Here is a 19,989-nt window from a genome sequence, read left to right as displayed (position 1 = left end):
TATGGTATGCTGCACATGCTCGCGTGTATCGGCGAAGATGCGGCGAGTCTAATGGGAGGGTAAAAAGGGTATACTACTCTACGGGTTGAGCCACATTCAGACTGACGCGGTAATGCGCACGAATCCATTTAGCGACCGCAACGTCTCCATCCAAGAGAGAAAGCAGAAGAGACTCGCTACGAAGGAGAGAACTAGAGAAATAGGCATGGTGCACAAAACGGAGCGAGGGAAGGAAGTGATGGGGGAGAAAGAGAGAGAGAGAGAGAGAGAAGAGGAGGAGAGGAGATGCAGGAAAATCTCTCGTTCCTAGGAAGAAATCCTCTTGGTACTCGAGATGCACGTCTCCCATCATTAATGACTAAGAATACCGTAGCAGGTAAAGCACTAAAGACGTTGCGTCTTTCAGAGAAAATGTTTTCTTGCCTACATTGATTTGAGAAAGAATTGCAATTCCTCTCTTCCCTTCGCTCGATATGCATCCCAAATATATTTCTGGAATAATAATAGCAGATATTTGAGTTTAATCTCTTTACATATCTTTCAGTGCGGTTTTTATTTACATCTAAGAAACAAGGAACATTTTTAATGTGTTAAGCTAAAAATTGTTTTTAAGTCTAAGATTTTCGTGCAATATTATCGCAACAGGACGTGTTGAAAATGAAAAAAAACATCATTAAATTTCTCATTCACCGTCCTCAAGAAAATATTATCTTCCGAAATCTCATTTTATAGACGGTACTGGGCGCCTGCTGTGCTTTCGAAAGAACCCTCGCTCGTGGAGGCGCGACAACGAAAAAACGAAGGGAGAAGGGCGTGTCGGAAAGACAGAAATTGCGCGAATTATGCGAATTAAGTGAGCTCGCTGAGTAGTGACAAAGCTGCGTAATGAAGATACCGAGGAAGGCGTGTCGCGGGGGGACAGAAACGGGAGAAAACTGTGAGGCACACGGTAGGAAGGGGTGGAAGAGTAGGTGAAGGAGAGATATAAGACGAAATGAAGTCTGCAGGGTGGACGTCAAGGGAGAGGGAGCCAGTAAAATTCTTGGAGTCACGAGCGACGAAAGAAAGAGAAGACAAGAGGAAGAGGCGAAGGAAAAGTAAGAGAAGCGTTGGAGACGATGGTGCGGAAAGTGAAAGAAGGAGCAGAAGATGGAGTGTCGAGGACGGTTGTGCACCGTCGCAACCGAGGGTGACGGTGTGTAAGTGGCCCGCGAAAACCGGGTGGAAACGGAAGAGGAGTTGATGTTGCTGCTGCTGCCACGCCGCCGCTGTCGTCGTCGTCATCGTCGTCGTCGTCGTCGTCGTCGTCGTCGTCGTCGTCGTCGTCGTCGTCGTCGTCGTCGTCGTCGTCGTAGTCGTCGTCGTCGTCGTCGTGGTGAGAGCGTTGCGTATCGCGTGTATGTAGAAATAGCCGACGGTGCACCACATGCTGCCTGCAGCCGATGGAAATGTAAAACTGCGACAAGTCTTGGAATAAAGTGGCTGAATAAAATACAACTAAAATCCCCCGTCGCTCTCTTGCCTACACGCCAACTCGTGGAACTCGGCCGTGGCATGAAAGGATAAGTTGAGGCGAAACGCGACGCGATGCCGCGACTATCACGCGTTACCCACGACGTGCTCCTCCGTCAAATGGAACAGCGAGGAAAAATCTCTCGCGGGAATACATGCGCAAAGGGACGCGGCAGTCACGGGTTATTGACCATTCGTTCATACCGCGCTGGCGGGCGATTCTTCGGTCACGATGGTTCACTGGATTGATTAACATAAACTATGTATAAAGACTATAATTTGATAATTGTATAAGTTTAATATTATGATCAATTATTTAAAACGCTATTAATTCTTCGCAAGTAATTCAACCATAAGTCTGAAAATTATTTGCTTATTTTTTTACTGGAAATAATACGCATAGTATTAAGAAATAAACTTTATTTCCTACTTCGGTATGCAAACGTAGCTTCCGCTGGTTTACGAAAACGTTCATTTGAAAGTTGGCGTTGCTTCTAACTCGGAAATGACAGGAAGGGTCCGCGTGACATGAAAGATCGCCCTTTCTCGTCTGTAGATACATACGCTGGACGCGGTACCTTGGCGACCGGATGCATTATCTGGCTGTTCGGACAACGTGTAAGTGTAATTAACACACCACCGTTCATAACGAGGACAATGTACGCAGTCACACTAATGAGAGCAAATTAGCTCGTTTGTGCCAGTTTAGCTTCACCTCCTTGCTCTACCGCTTTGCCGGCCGCGCGACGGGCTGTTCTCTGTGCGGTCAAGAATGCAAATTTGGCCGTTTCGCGTACGCCCGTCTGCACCAAACACGAATTTCTGTCGAGTTCCGTTGACGAATTCAGTGTTGCAGACGGCTTGCGGCAGTACTGTTTCAAAATTCATGGCTGACGTGACAAGATGTCTTTGACCCTATCCGCATTCATGCACTTCCTAACAAAACGACGACTAATACACAATTGTTCTTGCATTGATATCGAGTGAACTGTATCGACTGTGTTTATGATCAAATAATGAGTGATAAGCTTGAAGGTATCTGGATAATTTCCAAGGAAAAAATAAAACATTTAACATAAGCTTAACTAACATAATTCAAGTTTATCATAAAAAGAATTAGGTGTTCTAAGAAAATATTTTTTTTCGCGCTAACGTATATAAATTTATAAATTTATACACATCTCATTAAGTAGAATTTTTATTTTTATTAATCATGAAATTATTAATTACGCGATATTGAGTTTCTATATTAGATAAGTTAGTTGGGTTAGATAAGTCATAGCTTTTTTATGACGCAATTGTGTGTCGTGCAATCTATCGTACGTCTATCTTAGGATTGCAGTCTACAATCCTAAAGTACGTAGAAATAAAGTTCGAAAGGCAAGTCGAATCGATTTTAAATAGAGCCCTTTGCAAGAATGGACGTTTCGACGAGTATTACGAGCTTGGTATTTTCCGGATTTGCATAGGATCGGAGCCATAGCAGCTTCTCGAATACGTACACACACATATATTCCTCTAGTTCGACCGATTTGTTATCCCGAACCGAATATTCTTCGCAATCCGAATAAGATGTACTGACTGGACGTATCGGAAGAAATAGTCCACCGGTTGTAAACTCTGTTGAAGAACATTTTATTCGTTTTCAGTTTACGTTTGCACTTACTATTACCAATCTTTTACATATCTATTAGAAAAATCTAGATTATTTTATGGTTTATATATTGTAATACATATATTTGTATATAACTTTATTTATAATATGTAAATAAAGTTGATATTTTAGCCATTTGCTGATTTTTCATCACACGATTAATCTATTCGAGTTTTATTTAAAATAAGATCATCGAGGAAATCTCTTGCAATAAATCACTAGTAGACTCAAAGAACAGTGCAATATCTTAGATGTCGATTCCTTTGCCAGTTGATTTTAGCTCTCTATCGACATTCTTGAAAAGTCAAATCCACATCGCGTAGAGACTTGCCAAAGGAAGTTCATAGTGGAAACGGAAACAAAAGCGTAGAACAAAGAAGAATAAATATTCAGGATATCCGCAAACAAGGAAGGTTTACGATTTTATGTATAAAAATTGTAGAGTTACCTCGATCGCCATGTTACGCTCTTACATTTCTTTGCTACAAAATGCCCCGGGAGATGGAGAGGCGCGGAAATGTGTTATAGAGCACAAAGAAGAAGAATTGGGGAAAAGTATATAGACACAGTAGTGCAACGGTTCGACAGACCCCAAAATATGAAAAATGCATTCAAGTTTTGCAATGTTAACATGTTATAGCCCGTTGTCATTTTCTCACATTAAATAATTTTCTTTAATCTTTCAAAGATAAATAAAATTACTGTAATAAATTTCCATTGTGCCACGGATAAACTTTTGCACTTCTCCGTTCATATTCCGTAAACTGATTTATTGCTGCAAGTTCTTAATTTTCCTTGTTGTCACGACGCATGTATAGAGTATGCGAAATACATACACTTCGCCTTGCTTTCCCTGCACTCTCTTCAGTCCCTTCTTTTATTTTCTACACCGTTCGCCTCTTTTTCTTTTGTCCTATCTGTAATGCTGCAAAAAGGGTCGCTACGTCACAACGTTAAAGTGCATTTCACTTAGGAGAAGCTTAACAGTAATGGCTTGCATCGTTTCGTCGAAACAAGCATCGATCGTCCGGCAAGTGGTTACCAAAATCATAGTGTATAATTTATGATTATCGAAACAACTAGTACAACATCGGCGTTCATGCAAACTGCAAAATAAGAGAATCGGAAATTAGATAAAGTATTTTAATTTAAAATTTTATCGAATTTGTTTTCTCTTATACAAGCTAATCTAAGAAAAATATGAAAACAGAATGTGCCGATCTCCTGAACTGATGTTGATTCACAAACTCCGCGTTTCCTAAAATCTAAATCCTTCGACACACAATTATATACTTTTCTTGTGTTTGTTCCGATCCAATCTTTTTCCTTCGACGTCCCAGCCAACATCGTCGTTGGATGCGAAACTGACTGTCGAGATATTTTCCTCGAAAATTCGCTCGAAGGGATACTTGATGCTTGCGTAACGACGTGGTCCGGAAAAGGATACTCCCTTCGCGGGAGGCCTGTAGATTCTCACTCGGGTTTACAGGCGGTCAAACCGCAGTGTCGGATTACAATACTTGTAAAGACGTAAAGAAAAAAAAAAAAATAGATGAAAAGATAGCGAAACAACTACATTAACGACGAGTGTAATGTCTTAAAAATTTTCACGGTACTCGCGTCATTTTTATTAGTCAATACAAGCGAATAATTCGTTTCTCTCCATTGTGTACGTACCTTTATGACGATGAAGATGTTAAGCGAGACCGTTTTCTACCTTTCTCTTCTTACAACCGCACGGTATGAATGGCTCGTTTCCCGGCCTCGACTCGCAAAGCGTGAAACAAGTTGAACGAGCGTACTCGATAATCGAGTCGGTTGTTCACGCGGTTGCCTCATCGTCTAGGCGTGCTAATTGCACTCATTATCGACGTTACCGGAATACGGAAGACTGCTCCGTGGCGAAACGTTTTCGAGCGTTCTTTTTTTTTGTAAGCAAGGGAAATGAACAGTGAAATCATTTGTATCGGCGAATTCTGTACGTAAAAGTACGATGAATATATGTAATTTTATGCAAAATGAAAATATTTGCTGGGCACATAAAATGCGTACAACAAATCGATTAATTAAATACTTTGTGTTGAAAGATGTGTTGAATGTTCGACTTAACTTGAAACCTTTCCTTAAATTAATTTTAGTTCCTGGATAATTTCCATGAAATTAATTCTGCATACATACGAATAAAATTTATGAGTAAAATGTAGTAATATTTTATTAAAATATGCATTATTTGTATTATGTATATTCAAAGCATCAATATTTAAACTCTAAACACAGTCTAGTTAATACTTGTATTATTCTCAAGCTCTCACGTCTTATTTAGAAACAAATTCAGCAGCTCGAGAGAGTTCAGAAATGTCTCAAATCCCGAAGTATTCCACGAGAGTAGAAAGAAGTAAGTAAAAGAAAAAATACACGGAACGTTCTATCGGCAAAGAAAGAAAAAGTATCTATTTACGAGTCGCGTCGTGTGTTCTATTCATTCCGACGTTGGCGTGATCAAGGAAACCAGAGTTTTAATTTTCCGCCTCAGCGATTTACTAGCCGGGGAATCAATGAGAATTAGAGAGTAGGGTAGCACCCTGGTTTACCCTCGCCTCGGCTTACGAAAAGGAATACGTCGTTAGGACAATGAATTGCGGCAGAGTGGAAATGCAAAGGGCGCCGTCTCTGTTCATGTAAACTTCCGTTTACACAAATGTGAAAATACATATGTGAATCACATTTACTTTATTGATAACTGACGTAAAGCAGAATTCGAGATAAAACAGATAGATCGAACGCGGCAGCCTATCCGAGAAAATTTCATGTTATATTTCGGACAGAGAGAGAGAGAGAGAGAGAGAGAGAGAGAGAGAGAGAGAGAGAGAGAGAGAGAGACCGAGACACGGAAACGTTCAATCTGCAGTGACCCGCCAGATCCCACCGATATTTTTAGCTTAATAGTTCTTAAAGTCGTTCGTCAAAGTATACACTCGCAGCAATTTTCTTCAGAAAGGTCGCACCGCACCTTGGGGCCAGTAACTCGGGGAGATCTTCCAGCGCAAGCGAGAAATTTAATCGCGACTCGTTCGTACGATTAAATGTCACCAGTGCCATACACGTGAGACCAAGACGGGGGAGACAGAGACAACGGTGTCCCGGGAAATGAAAGGGTGCAAGACGGAGCAGTGGGTCGCGTCACACGAGGGATGAAGCGAGAGAGAGAGAGAAGCCGAGAGGCAGTCGAGGACGCAGGGTAGATCAGCAGGGCCCCAGATTTCCCCAGTGATTGTCTCGCAAAGTCTCGCAGAGTCTCGTCAGACCATTCATCGGCGACGTGCCGAGACTTCGAGTCTAGAAGGTTGCAGCCCTTCGCTAAACCGTCGCCAGTCCTTTTTCAACCCCGACGAAAGAGGAGGCAAGAGCTGAATCGCTCGACGTCAACCCGCGTGTGTTTTATCCCGCGCGGCTGTCTCCTTTTCTACACCTATCTGTCTCCTGTCACCCTTACTCTTACGCGCCCCTCCTCACTATTCACCCTTTGATGATGAAATTGCCGAACTGGCCGATAACACTGATTGAAAAAAAGGCTTCCACACAAAATCGAATTTCCAGTTACGATCACCCCTGTTATAGCGGGAACACCGCGATACCGATTGCTTTGATCGCCATGTGTATACAGCCCTCCGTTATGAAATCCCTTGCGATCGCCCTAAAACTTGCTAGAAATTATGGTTATTAAATGAATCTGCTTTGGGCTTTTGACATTTTAATCGAATAATTGTAATTACGATATGCTTTGATGTTTGAATCTTAATGATAAAAAGTAGAACGATATCTATATATACAATAAGACATAATAACATTTATATCATTACTTTTAATGGCATAACGTTATCAGCATAAATTACGATCCTCTCGAAAGGTCCATGAGCCTGCATTTTCTCCTTCGTACTCCATTTAATCGTCGTGACGTTTTAGAAACCGTTCGTCGTTCGCAGGCCAGATCAGGCATCCGCCTTTGATTAACGAAGCCCTCGGCGGCCAAAGAAACGATTTACATTTTGGCGAAACGCGGCGAAATTTGCGAAACTGGTCAGCAGCGGGCACGGTCGGCGCGTATTAATTAGAGACTCGCCCTTAAAGTACCAGCAAGGCACGGCCTTAAAGTACGGCAGCCGTGGTCTGGCGAATTCAGTGCTCGGATTTCAGGTAGTCAGACGCGGGTTTAGTGCGCCGTGGGGGTAATTATTCAAGCGGCATCCCTCGTGGCGGGGGAGTCACGCAAGAGTACGGCGGCGGAGGGTGTGAGTGAACCGGCCTGAGAGGGCGCGAGACGGCGGCGGAAGGGTTTCTGAGCGCGTCATCCATCACTCCGTAACGTACGCATGTACCCGCGAGTGCCCTGAAATAATTGAGCGAGAGCGGCGGAATCGTTTCTCCCCCGGTAGCGCTAGCGAGAACTGAAATTTCGTTCTCGTTCCTAGGGGCGAGCCGTATTCTTCCGTCCACGGACGGAAAAGCGGACGAACGCAGAAAAATGGAAGCTTCCACTTGGTATTTCCACTCTTTGAAAATGTTAATGCGTTTATTCGCCTGAACTATTGCGGCATTTGAAAGTGCATAATTCGGCTGACGGTGATGTATGAACGTGCTATTCTAGTCCGTACGAATTTATATGACGTAAGTGCAAACGTAGTGCATAGTATGCGCTTGTACTTTTGGCAGACTGTGATTCTCCCGTTTCTTCAACGACACGCTTAGGGATAATAGTTATCACATTACATGCAGATTACTTTCCAAGGCGGCATTAATATTTCTGGAGGAGTTTTCAGTTGCCGCAGCGAGAATCACAGATGCGAAATTGTAAGTAAAGAGGGGGATGTCGCGACCAGGGAAGACGACGCTACGTCCACTCGTTGAACGCTTCGGCTTCTCTGGTCATGCTTCCCTAGCACGACTTTGATTATTCCACAGCCGTACGATTAGTATTCTGTAGAAGGGAGAAAAATGGATGGAGAAAGGGGCGAGAAAAGGGGGGCTGAGAGGAGGCGAAGGGAACGACAGCGCGAGAGAGATTGAGCGTAATAGCGCGGAGGAAGGAAGCGAGGAGTAGGAAAAAGAGCTGGCGCCGAAGCCGTTACATTCCGATTCGGCATGCCGGACCGCCCCGCGCGCGCGCGCGCGCGCGCGTTGCCCGGTCCGTTTTATAAAGCTGCCTACGAAATTAAGAAGCTGTAAATTTGCGATCCTGAATTAGTATTCCGCCAGACGCGTCTTCTCGCGCCGTCTGGAAATCGCTGCGAAGTGGAAGGCGCCAGCGAAACGATATCGAGTTGGGGCGAATACAAAGGGAAAGCATTTGTGTCGGAAAGGCAACCAAAGAAGAGTTGGGGGAGGGGGGTGGGTTACCTCGCAGGGAGCGACCGAAATGGTAAGCGTAATCCTCTTTTTGGGCCCTTCCATTCCTACCGTCCTTTCTTCTTTCCGTTCTCGTTCTTCCACGTGCGATACGTGCTTATTTTCAGGGAGGGGAGGAGTGTAAGATCGACGAGTTGTGACGAGTAAAAAACGAGCCACCCCTGAAGGGATAATCTCGGCGAGAAAAATATCGGCGATCATTCCCGTGCTCGGTGACACGGCACAGTACTCCATTGCGCAACCGTTGCAATAAACTCACCGCGATGTATGTCGGCGCTTATTTCGAGATCCAAACGAATGAAATAATGTTAATAATACCGGTGATACGTGATAAGATATCGCAGGCGATAAGCTTATGTGATGGAGTGACACGTTGCGTAAGATAGAAACGTATAAACCTTATTCTCTGTATTCTCTTTTATATAAATAAATGAGTTAATAAAAACGCTTGCTTTTATGCAAGCATCAAAAATATTAAAAGGTTTTCTGAATTTTAATAATCGATAACGAAAATTAAGAGAATTTCCGTCCCCTAAAGGGTTGAAGCTATGATGTTAATATGTGAGGTACGTTAACATTTAATTTAATCAGCTTGTTGACGCATCGTTACGTCGTAACAAATGAGCTTTCACTCGCCACTGTTCCGGCCGTGATAAAGCGAAATTCTAACAATAAAGACGTTACATTCCACGTATCCTAAAATAATTCAATATTCGTTGGAGTGAATTAGCGGTGGCGTTGAATTAAATATAAGACGTCGGTAAGCCTCGGGGTTGGATCGTCGGCGGCGCTTGCTATTAATGTCACCAGCCCTAACCACGGGTCATGGACACCGTTAGAAGGGTGCATTCTTAATCAGGTGTGCCTTTCGGTACACCAGTGCGCCCTAGACCGAGCGAGATAATAAAGCTGCATCCGCAGGAAACCCCTAATAATTTTACGAAATCTGGATCAACTAGTTAACGCGGCAGACCCAATATTAATAACAAACAGGCAATATAGTACGTTTGATAAACCAGCCAATCAAAATTCGATAACATAATTCTATCTCGTATTAGTAATTATTATGAAACATATATGATATATATATACATAAGTCTAGTTCGAGAATTCACACATAATTATTATACAACTGTTAATCAATTAAAATTTCTGTACACCGAATAATTGATAAAAACTGTATTTATTTGTTAAATATATTTCGTAATACGAAAATCAATATTGTCGGGAACGATTTGCAGTAAATATTAGCTTAATAACGATTTAAGAAGTCATGATCAAATTTCAATTAAATTTCAAATCAGACTTCTACTTAAGCACAAACAAGATATCTGCGCATTTGTATTCTTAGTTTTTAACCGCTTACAGCTTGCAAATCCTTTTCTTTCAAACAACCACTATATTTTCTGTCTCCCACGTTGCTCTTTGTGACTGCCAACTTATGACTTAGATAGATAAGTCTCGAGAACTCAGACTACTCAGACAAGAGCGTCGTCGTTACTGCAATATGAAATCCCTGTGCATCAAATCGTGGACGGGATTCCTTAAGAAATCACCCGTCGTCGCGCGAATTGCGAGCGACGGCGATACAAATCGTATATACCGTGACGAATTTACTTTCTCCCATTCGCGCAATCCAACGGGACAACCGCGTCGCCGGCGCGACCGGCACAAAGGGTGAGCGATGATGAATTGGATGCAACTCGCATCCCCTTGGCGCACCCCCGGAGGGTTCGTGACGCGTCCCAATGTACGCGCCCAGCCCCATGCGACATCTACATATACATACGTGACATTTGCTCATACGCAATTTTGTGGGTGCGCGGCTACTTAACGATTCGCCTGGTTTTTGCACCCGGCAGTGACTCACGTTCTCGCACACACATACACGCACATGGGTGTACACAGCCACACGCCAACTTGGGCGACCGAGTCGACGGATTCTGAAATTAAATTACGAATTACGAGCGCGGGTGTACACGCGGGGGCGTTCGCCACCGAGGTGAGGTTCGACGACGGCGACTTTCGAAGGGGGTGGTTTGCGAGACTTTACGACTCGCAGTTATTTCCTCGATGGCGAGCTCGCGGCAGAGAACAGCGCCGACAACAGGGGAAAGAGGCTTCGAAATGACTCGCTTATGAGACGACCTTTAAACTTGCCCCTAATCTTTTTTCTTTTTCCCCGGATAAGTTCGTATTCGGTCTTTCCGCTGCGGCGTAATAATACATAATGTCAATTCAAGAGGAAGCTTGTGGAAACTGTACGTATCACTAGATTTCCTCGTTAGCAATTGTTATAGAAGAGTGTATATATGAATACTTTAATGATAACAATTAAACTTTAAAAAAATGCAAAAGCTAGACTATGACATCGGTGTAATTTAATATAAATTGATGTTAATTGCCTGAAAATGTTTTTTTTTTGCCTCAATTCTGAAATATAACGAGGAAATAAAAAGACAGAAATGATGGTTATTGACATAAAGTTCAATTATATCGACAGAAAAGTCTATTAGAATATTATTTCTTCAGTATGAGACACAGAACATAGAATAACTGAAACATCTTTTTTAGGAAAATTTTCTTAGGAAAAAAATTGTGTAAGTTACGTGGACAAAAATATTATTTTGTTTTACAGCACAATTTCGACATTTTTAATTGAAGAAATGAATATTTTTCATTTATTTGCACGGTAATCTTGGTAAAGACCGATAATGCGTTCGGCAACGTAGCTCTCAACGGCGGCCAACTTTAACGTCCGACACCATCAGTCGTTAGATTGATGCAGCAGCATCAGTCGAGTATTAACCTGAAATGAGCGTATAATGGCGGTGTCGGATATTTGATGCCTGTGCTCAGAATGCAATGTATGGCGTCCGCTTATGTGCCGGTCCTAGGATATTGGGCTTACATTATACATGCCGCTCATATAGTTAAAATTAAGCGATATATCGATATGCCAAGGTATTCGAGTACGTATCATATATCGCTGCATATGAATATACGAAAGGATAATGTATCAATTTAATTCATGTAAATTATATCTCTACGTCAATTATTAAACCGTTATTCTATCTATATCTACGTCAAAGCATCGTTATTCTTATAACAACAATTAAGTCTCTTATAATCTAATATGAAAAGGATATATTTGTATTTTATATTTATATAAGCTAATTAATTATTGTTTGCATTTTTTAACTGATTTGAACAAGAACGCCGTTCAATTGAAATGGAAAAGTTAATCCAATCGATTCGTCGGCACGAAATTTCCAAATTTCCAAATCGTGCATGAAGTGATCAAAATGAAGTCAAAATAGCTTCAAGAATACTCATGACTAAATTGACCCTACTTGTTCAAGGTAGTTTTTCAGCCTGTACATTCTCGTACGGGGAAACGGCCCAGACAATCGACATTGTGATAAAGATTCGAAGTGCAAACCGATTTCTCTTTTTCTACCTCACGATTCTTCCGTTGGCTCCTTTGCAGGAGTGTAAATATCGTACGTATATAGGATTTAAAGCGGGGTGTTTGTGCACGTCCGTGTGCCAGAGGTCTGAGGAAAAGTCTCCATTCTTAAAATTCCCGGTGCCCAGGTTCCCGGTGCGGCTCGCGGCGATATTGGAAAAGCTATCGACGCCTTCTCATCTACTCACCGTTCAGCGTACGAACCGGACGAAATATTCGGACGCAATTTCTTTATGATAATTCAATTTATCCCACGGCCGCACGTCAGCGACCGCGCGAACTGCATTGGCTCTATCGTAACGGGCTGTACCGATACATACATGCCCCCTACGTCCCTGACGGTTTTTCCCGGACCTTTTATTCTGCAAATGGCCAGACCTTATTCGCTCATACTGCTGGGAATAGCCGGCCCGGTAAAGAATTCTACATGCCTTCCGTGAATTCATTTCGCGAGCACCTCTGAAGCGCGCTACCTCTCGAAGATTCATGAAAATTAATCGGCCCGCACCTTCGGCAAAATTTCGCGCACAAGATATTCCTTTATCGAGTCCTTTAAAATGATTCCATTCTCAAATGTAACATTTTCGTGCGCGATATTATCTGTTGATATTGAAGAATAAATATACTCAAAAGTTATATTATTACAAATTTATATCATTCTTTGTATTTCATACTTTTCATGATGTTAAATAAATATTTTTTGAACAAACGCTTTCACAAAATGCTGCTCTTTCATATTACATTAAGAAGATAATATTTTTTCTCTAAAATTTTGCCTGAAGTTAAACGATTTTTTTCGAGATATTATATACATTTCTTTTTTCGGCAAAGCCAAAATAATCTCCTAACAGCAGTTCTTACTTCCTTCATCGACTGTTACTTCCAAACGGTTGAGCCATTCGTCGTGCTTCATACAGCCGTATATATATTTCGTTCATAATCCATCTCGTATCAATTTATCTTAAGCGTATCGAATCGTATCCGGGAGTGTCTTTCCCGTCTCTTATTTTTCTCGTTTTCCCCGGCGCTTCCCCATCTCATCTAGACATCCTAGCGCGAGCGACATTATCCGATTATTTCCGACCGCCATTTTCCACGGTCTCACAATGCATCCTTCGATTGCGACGAGTCTCGATTGTATTTTCGTAAGTGATATTTGCTGAGAAAACTTTGGCCACTTCACTCTAATTGTTTCTCCCTCCCCGCGCGCTGTCGCGCGAACAGCGGAATCTGTCACGGTGAATAAATATCCCCAAATAGACATACTGAACGAATCTACTCCCTTTCCAAAGAATCACGATATTTTCTCCCGCGTTGATATACATTTTTAAACTCTCTTCTTCCACCGTTAATGCCGAGTTTTCGAAAGAAATAATGGAGCCTAAAAGCACCGTGTTTCATGTAATGGCGAACTGCTCGTGAAGTTTTTAAATCTATTATCGAATACGGAGTTTTATCGCGATTTATTTTGTACCTTGTATCTACACGTAAATTGTCAAAATTTTCCTGTGTCAAAATTTTCCCGAAACTATTATCCGGCGCGGCAACGAATATGATTTATTAACGTTTCTAAAGTTCGACGAAATGTTGCAATTAATTCTACGATACTCAAGAGGTATTCCAGGTACTTTGGTGGCGCACATTGCCAGGATGTTTGCTAGTGGGATGCATTCACGGTTCGATGCGCAATATAATTACGGATAATTTGGAAAGAGCGGTCATATCAATCGTGCGATCTACTTGCGTATTTTCCGCCGCGCAGCGCTACGAATCAGCATTAAACAGTAATGCAAAAGGATTATTATCGGTAGTATAAATCGGTAACGCAATTAACGTTGGGTGTTAGGAGGAAATTACAAGTGTGTTATGGCTTACATATATGCCGAATAAAACGCGGCCAATACGTACCGTTATTAGAGAGCCAGCACCATTCTGTATCACAAGTTGCTAATTAGTTCGCCAGATGGACAAACCGTTTGCGGTAAAATTGGCTCAGTTATGTAATAAGTCCTCGTACATTGCAAGCTGCTAACGGTCTTCGCTAGCGGTTCTACATAACCACCTTCGCCATTCTCGATTTCCAATCGTTGAAAAGGGAAAAGGAAAGCGGGTATTCCAGCGTTACCTAATCGATAACTGCGTGCAATCTGTGTTTTCGCTTGTACCATCATTTCGGATCTATAAAAGAACTAAAATTTTACTAAAATATCTAAAAAGATTTTACTGGATATAAATCTGACAGTAATTTTGTTGCTATAACAATAATTATGAAGGACACGATTCAAGCGTGATACCGCAAAAAGTTTTAGCATTTTAGGAATAAACTTAGTTTACATAATTAATTTTATAGTCTAACGAAATTATTTTTCAATCTACATTCAGCTAACTTTTTAACAAAATCATGCTTAAAAAAGGCTGTGAAATTATTAAGTTCAAAATAATGTTGATTAGATTTGGTCGTCTTCAAACAGTGAGGAAGCATTCCATTACGATTGGTATCTCGTTTATATCATGCAACGTTTCGTCATCGTCAAGAAAGGATTGGCTCGGTTATACGTTTTCAGAATGAGCTCAGCAGCAGTATAGGCGAGGGGAGTTTCCGAGCTTACGTACGAGGAATTGCTGGTTATACGTCGGACGTTAAACCGGCTTGGAAATAGTTTCCGGAACTAATTTACTCGCGAGGGTCAGCGTCGTCGCCGCCAACGCCGCCGCCACCGCCGAATATCCTCTTTATTTCACGTTCCGGCTATCGTCCTCGAAATCGCTGCGGTCGCGAAGAGCGAACTTCGAACACGGATATAACACCCGATCCATTCCCTGACTGCGAACCAATATTATCTTTGATCCAACGTCGTCGTCAACCATAGTAACGCCTGGATATATGTATAGTTAGAATACCGAGAATTCCTACGCTATGCCGGGCTATGCGAGACAAACGTATGATTACCTGTGATCGAATCAACGTATTATCCATGCCCGTGTTTATCCTGCTTTTGTGATTGCCGATGAAGCACTCTCTCTCATCTTTATGTGATAATATACGATATATACACCGTCACTTCTTTTACAAACGAAATTTTTTTGAAATTATCTCCCTTTATCCGTTAACGTGTCACACGTGTTCATATTTGTCGTCTTTTTAAAGATATTACTTTAAAGATAATTCTAACTTACAATTAGTAAGACTTCAAATTTAATGAACATTTTTTACTTTACATTCTAATTCAATTATCGCTCATTTCAGGTGACGATTTATCCCTGTGTGTGCCGCGACTCCGACAAGGAGTGACTATCGAGGTACATGAAAGAAGGACATGAACTACTCGCAAGGTAAGCCAATTTCATTCAATAATATTACGTTCTAAAATATAACGTAGAAATACATCTCCAGACTCCTCGCGGCAGTAGACGCTTTTACTTTACGAGAGAAAGAGAGAGAGAGAGAGAGAGAGAGAGAGAGAGAGAGAGAGAGAGAGAGAGACAACGTCACCGATATCTCCGTGTATCTATCGAATTCACCGAAGGTTTGTCCTCGTCCGATTTCCAACCCGACCAAGTGAGCGGGCGGCGGTCTGAAACAGTTCGGAAATTCACTCAACTAATCAAATACCGCTAAAACCGCTAAACAAGTTAGGTTAGCAATCTACGTGCTCCGAATGGCAACTCCGAACTGCTGCGGCTGCGAAGCGCGAAAACGCTCGCGACTGCTTCCGCAATCCGCACGCCATCTTCGCCCTCTCATCCACCTACATTCCTTAACGAGGGGAAACGACTCGATGCAGACGTGTACGGATCGCCTAATCGACGGTCCAAGTTTCGCGATTGCAGGTTTTGACTTTGTCGTGTCCAACGTGTCATCGTCTAGTCGGTACAGAACGATCGATAGACAGAACGCTAAGCTCTCCAATTTGCAATCAGAATAAATTATATAACCGCGATGTTTCGAACACATTAAAAGCGTGAGAAAATTATCTTACTATTGCATCTTTATGAAAAGCTTTTCCTCTTAAAAAAGAAAAAAAAATTTTAAGAAGTAGCATTTTTACAAGACAAAGTGTTTCTAATTGACGAGATTTCTCTTCGAAAAATTTAATGATGTCTTATCACATTTTATTATATAGTTTTTGATGATATGCCAGCTTTTCTTTCAAGATAGTTTTTAAAGTTAAGTTATTCAATAATGACGCGTTAAATTTTTTATTAATTTATTGTACAAAAAACGTAAAACTATCCAAATTTTATTTTAAAAATTTATAAAAAATGTCGGATTATGAATGCACTTCATGTGTACGTCGGATTAGATAGCCAATGATCTCGAAAGTGCAGTGACACGTGATGTCGTTTCGTCAAAACGTTCTCTTCCTCCTCTCGTGATCTAAATTGTTCTAATATTTTGAACATTGGACGTTATCTTGTTTATCTGCCCACTAGAAGAGCCGCACGGGGACATGTTGTAATATTTAAGCATCTTTCTGGTCATTCACATGCAAATGTATGCTGAGTCGGCCATTAGGCTCTCCACGGATGAGCGGATTCACAGTCGATGTACAACAAACACTGATCCCTCGTTGCATCTTTTGTCCTTGCGACGTCTTTTCAGCGTTTTTCTCTCGTTTACTATTTTACGGAGGGATACTTTTCCAAATGAAAAAGAACGCACAAATTAGTCGGATCGTTAGTGAAATCCATATTAACGAGATACCCGATTCTCCCTCAGTGGAAACGCACTCCGGAGATCCCATGTTAATTCCAATCCCCAGATCTTCAGCAACGCACAAAGAGGAGAGCGTCGCGGAGCGACAGTGTTCTGTATTTCTTTTGTTGCGGTAATACTCTTCACTAAACAAGTCCTGAATATTTTAAACATATCTCACACAGAACGTACATAAATACCGACCGAAAGAATATTTCTTTCTCGTCGCCGTGCATGGCGAGAAGAGGCGAAAATAAACGAGTGTTGCGAATGAGAAATGAGAATAAATCATTCGCGTGTTTCAACCTTGCTTGACGATGTTAAACACAGACAAAGGAACTGATTAGCCTTCGTAATTGAAACGCACAAAGGAATAATAAATTAAAACGGGCAAATAGCGTGGAATTGGAAAAAAAAAAAACAATTGTCCTTACAACTTTGCTTGTCTTTTCAATTTTCTTCACACATCAAAGATTGACGAGCGCGATCGTTAATGTACCTTGGGTAGATTTACTCGGGTATCGCCGCAATTCCTCGTGCGGTGGATCGACAACGCGATCGCAACTTCCTTTTCGAGAGACGAAAAGGAAATGTAGAAAAGCCGACACGCACGACCGCCGAATACAGGGGAGATAATGAATTTAGCCCGTTTTAAAGAGGTTATTGATGGAATCCATTCCCGGTTCTAAACGCATGGTCGATCGAGCGAGAGACCCAGGACCGTTAGACCACCCCCTCGTGCTTTCTCTCGCCCTTAACGTAATTGCGAATCCTTCTCTCTGCGTCCTCGCCAAAGACGACTAAATATTTCCCCGCTCAGCAACATTTTCTCTACCCCGTTCGCGCCAAAACCGATATTTATTCAGGCGTTTGCCTCGAACCGTTCGCCGAACGAGTGTCCGCCGTAAACCAACGTTAGTGTCAAGAGTTATCGCGTAACACGTTGCCGACGAATAGCGCGTTCGCCCAGCTACCATTTCATCCAATTTGCAGCGCTACAGCGCTACAGAGTGCATCGAATGGTCTGCGTCGTAACGCGCGTCGCGTTTATCGATGTAAATTCACGGAGGAATTGTTCCCGAGCGCGACGAGCCAAAGCGAGAGATTATCTACTTGTTCAATGCGATAAATAACTCGGACAGAAACTATCCGTTCGATGCCGCCGTAGCAGGAGGGGGAACGGACGGAGGGGAGGTGAACGGAATAAATGTCTTTAATTAACGGCATGCGCGCGAAATCGCGCGATGAAAGGCGATCTTAGTAGAGCACGGATCGTGCTGAAAGAACCTTCTATAATGTGAACCGTTTTCTCCGCATAGCTGTCTAAAAAATTGACGCTAATCCACCGCCGTCTTACGAATTAACTCTCTCTATGCGACGCGTCTCGTGGGAGGAGGTCGAGCTGCGAGAAAGAAATGCCGTCAGGAGCGCCTCTTCATCCGCCAACCATCCGGCTTATATATTGTAAATACCACGTAATCTGATGACCTCCCGGCGACGGTCCCTTCATTACCAGCGCGGGTGCCATTGTTCCGTAGGTATAATTGAATTCCCAAGGCAGCCGCTGCCGCCAGCTAACCCTCATCCTCTCGACATCAGCGATCCGAGAGAACCGCCGATTCCACGTTGGAACTCTACGAGACCCTGATTTACCCCATTCAGTCGGGAATAATGCGATATCTCGTTCCCCCGAAAGCCACATCGAACCTCGACTCGAGAGAGCGGGGGTCATTTCGGTAGAGGAGCGGGTTAGTCTAAGCTCGTACACGATTCCGAATGTCCGTCCGTTCGTCGCACAGAGTCTTCCGCTCGTCTCTGAGCGAATGTCGCTTCCACTTTGAGTGCATGAGCCAACAATGGATTCTATCGATGCACTCGAGAATGGCCGATAATTCGAAACTGAACGCCGAATTCTACTACGTTATATACTACGCGTAATTTCGGCTTCGAATGTGGATTATCAGAGTTACTCTCTGAACCATATAAATTTAATGCGAAACCAGAGTGTACATAAGGTTTCGAATGGGCTTGTACAGGCTTGCATAAATAATGTAATTTGATGATTTGCATGAATGTATACGGAATTGAAACTTGAATTTTCGATGTTTTTTTACGTATAAACTTTAAAATCAATTAATTGTACATCTTTATCTGACGGAAGTTTCGAAGTATCGATTCTGAACTATAAATAATTGAAAACAGCTTTTACTTTTTTTCAAACTAAATCTGGTGAAAATAAATCCGTTGTCTTATTTTATATCTTCATATAAATTTTTTACACGGAAAATGCATTAGTATTCTCAGTTAACATTCATTATATCACTTTATAAATTTTCACGGATGACAGCTAGTAAACATTAAATTCTTAATGGTCTTTTAAGTTTCAGAGCGATCGTTTCACCATTGAATTGCCCGATTTACTTACAGCACACTAGAGTATACCTACTGTCCTCTTTCCCCTTTCTTTCTAAGTCTGGCAGCAATAATTTTATTCGGGCACCTCCTGTGTCAGAACTCTCACCGTAATCCGTACGTTAAATATGCATGCATGACAACACGCGATAAATATTGCCTTTAATATATTGAAATTATGTATGTGACTTTTAATGTATCAGAATTATCATATTAAGCTCAAAGCGTAATTTTCCATTATACATAAATCTGCACAAGTCTCTCGTGCGTAAAAGTAATAAATTGGAAAAAGAGATATCTCTTTTAATATTTCACTGCTTAACCAAGATATATTAAACTGAAAATTATTTTCCATTTTTGTGGAAAATAATTTTTGCGCGCGGAAAAATAAAATTTTTTTAAAACAACGCGTTCAAATAGCAGAAATAACAGACATAATCTAGTTAAAATTAAAGTACCATCGTCCTATTATGACAAATTGGATAAAGTCAACTATTAGACATATTACGGATAATCGCATACATAAATTAGATGGCTGACTTTGTCATCATTTATCAGAGGTCGCTGACTGTCAGTTCGAGATGATAATAAAGCGTGTAACGTGTCTAACTGGGGAAACACGCCGCAGACATTCGCTAATCGTAAGTGTCAGGAGGTCGTCGCAGCATTCGGAGACCAGGATCACCTATGGCGGTCTGTTACGGTCTGTCGCGTCCGTCCTTCCAGGATCCCGCCGGTGATCATGAATAACAATGCCAATAACGCCGTCGACATATGCGTCGTCCGTAATTAATGCTCGTCAGACGCCTGGGACGAAAAACTCACTTTTACTCCGCAGCATCT

General features: G+C 42.0%; 1 protein-coding gene across 9 annotated transcripts in view; it reads left to right on the top strand.

Annotated features, from left to right (window-relative positions):
- Nucleotides 1–19,989, top strand: part of LOC105829490 (teneurin-m) — a 533,228-nt gene that overhangs the window by 142,647 nt on the left and 370,592 nt on the right. For all 9 annotated transcript variants that reach the window (XM_036289433.1, XM_036289435.1, XM_036289432.1 and 6 more), the window contains one exon: nucleotides 15,286–15,371. In XM_036289433.1, coding sequence (XP_036145326.1) covers nucleotides 15,356–15,371 — 16 coding nt within the window. In that variant the 5' untranslated portion in view covers nucleotides 15,286–15,355. The remainder of the gene's footprint in view (nucleotides 1–15,285; nucleotides 15,372–19,989) is intronic.

The sequence above is a fragment of the Monomorium pharaonis genome, chromosome 7 (assembly GCF_013373865.1).
Source record: "Monomorium pharaonis isolate MP-MQ-018 chromosome 7, ASM1337386v2, whole genome shotgun sequence".
Taxonomy (NCBI): domain Eukaryota; kingdom Metazoa; phylum Arthropoda; class Insecta; order Hymenoptera; family Formicidae; genus Monomorium; species Monomorium pharaonis.
The sequence above is the reverse complement of the archived record's forward strand: the minus strand, read 5'-3'. Positions and strand labels throughout refer to the sequence as shown.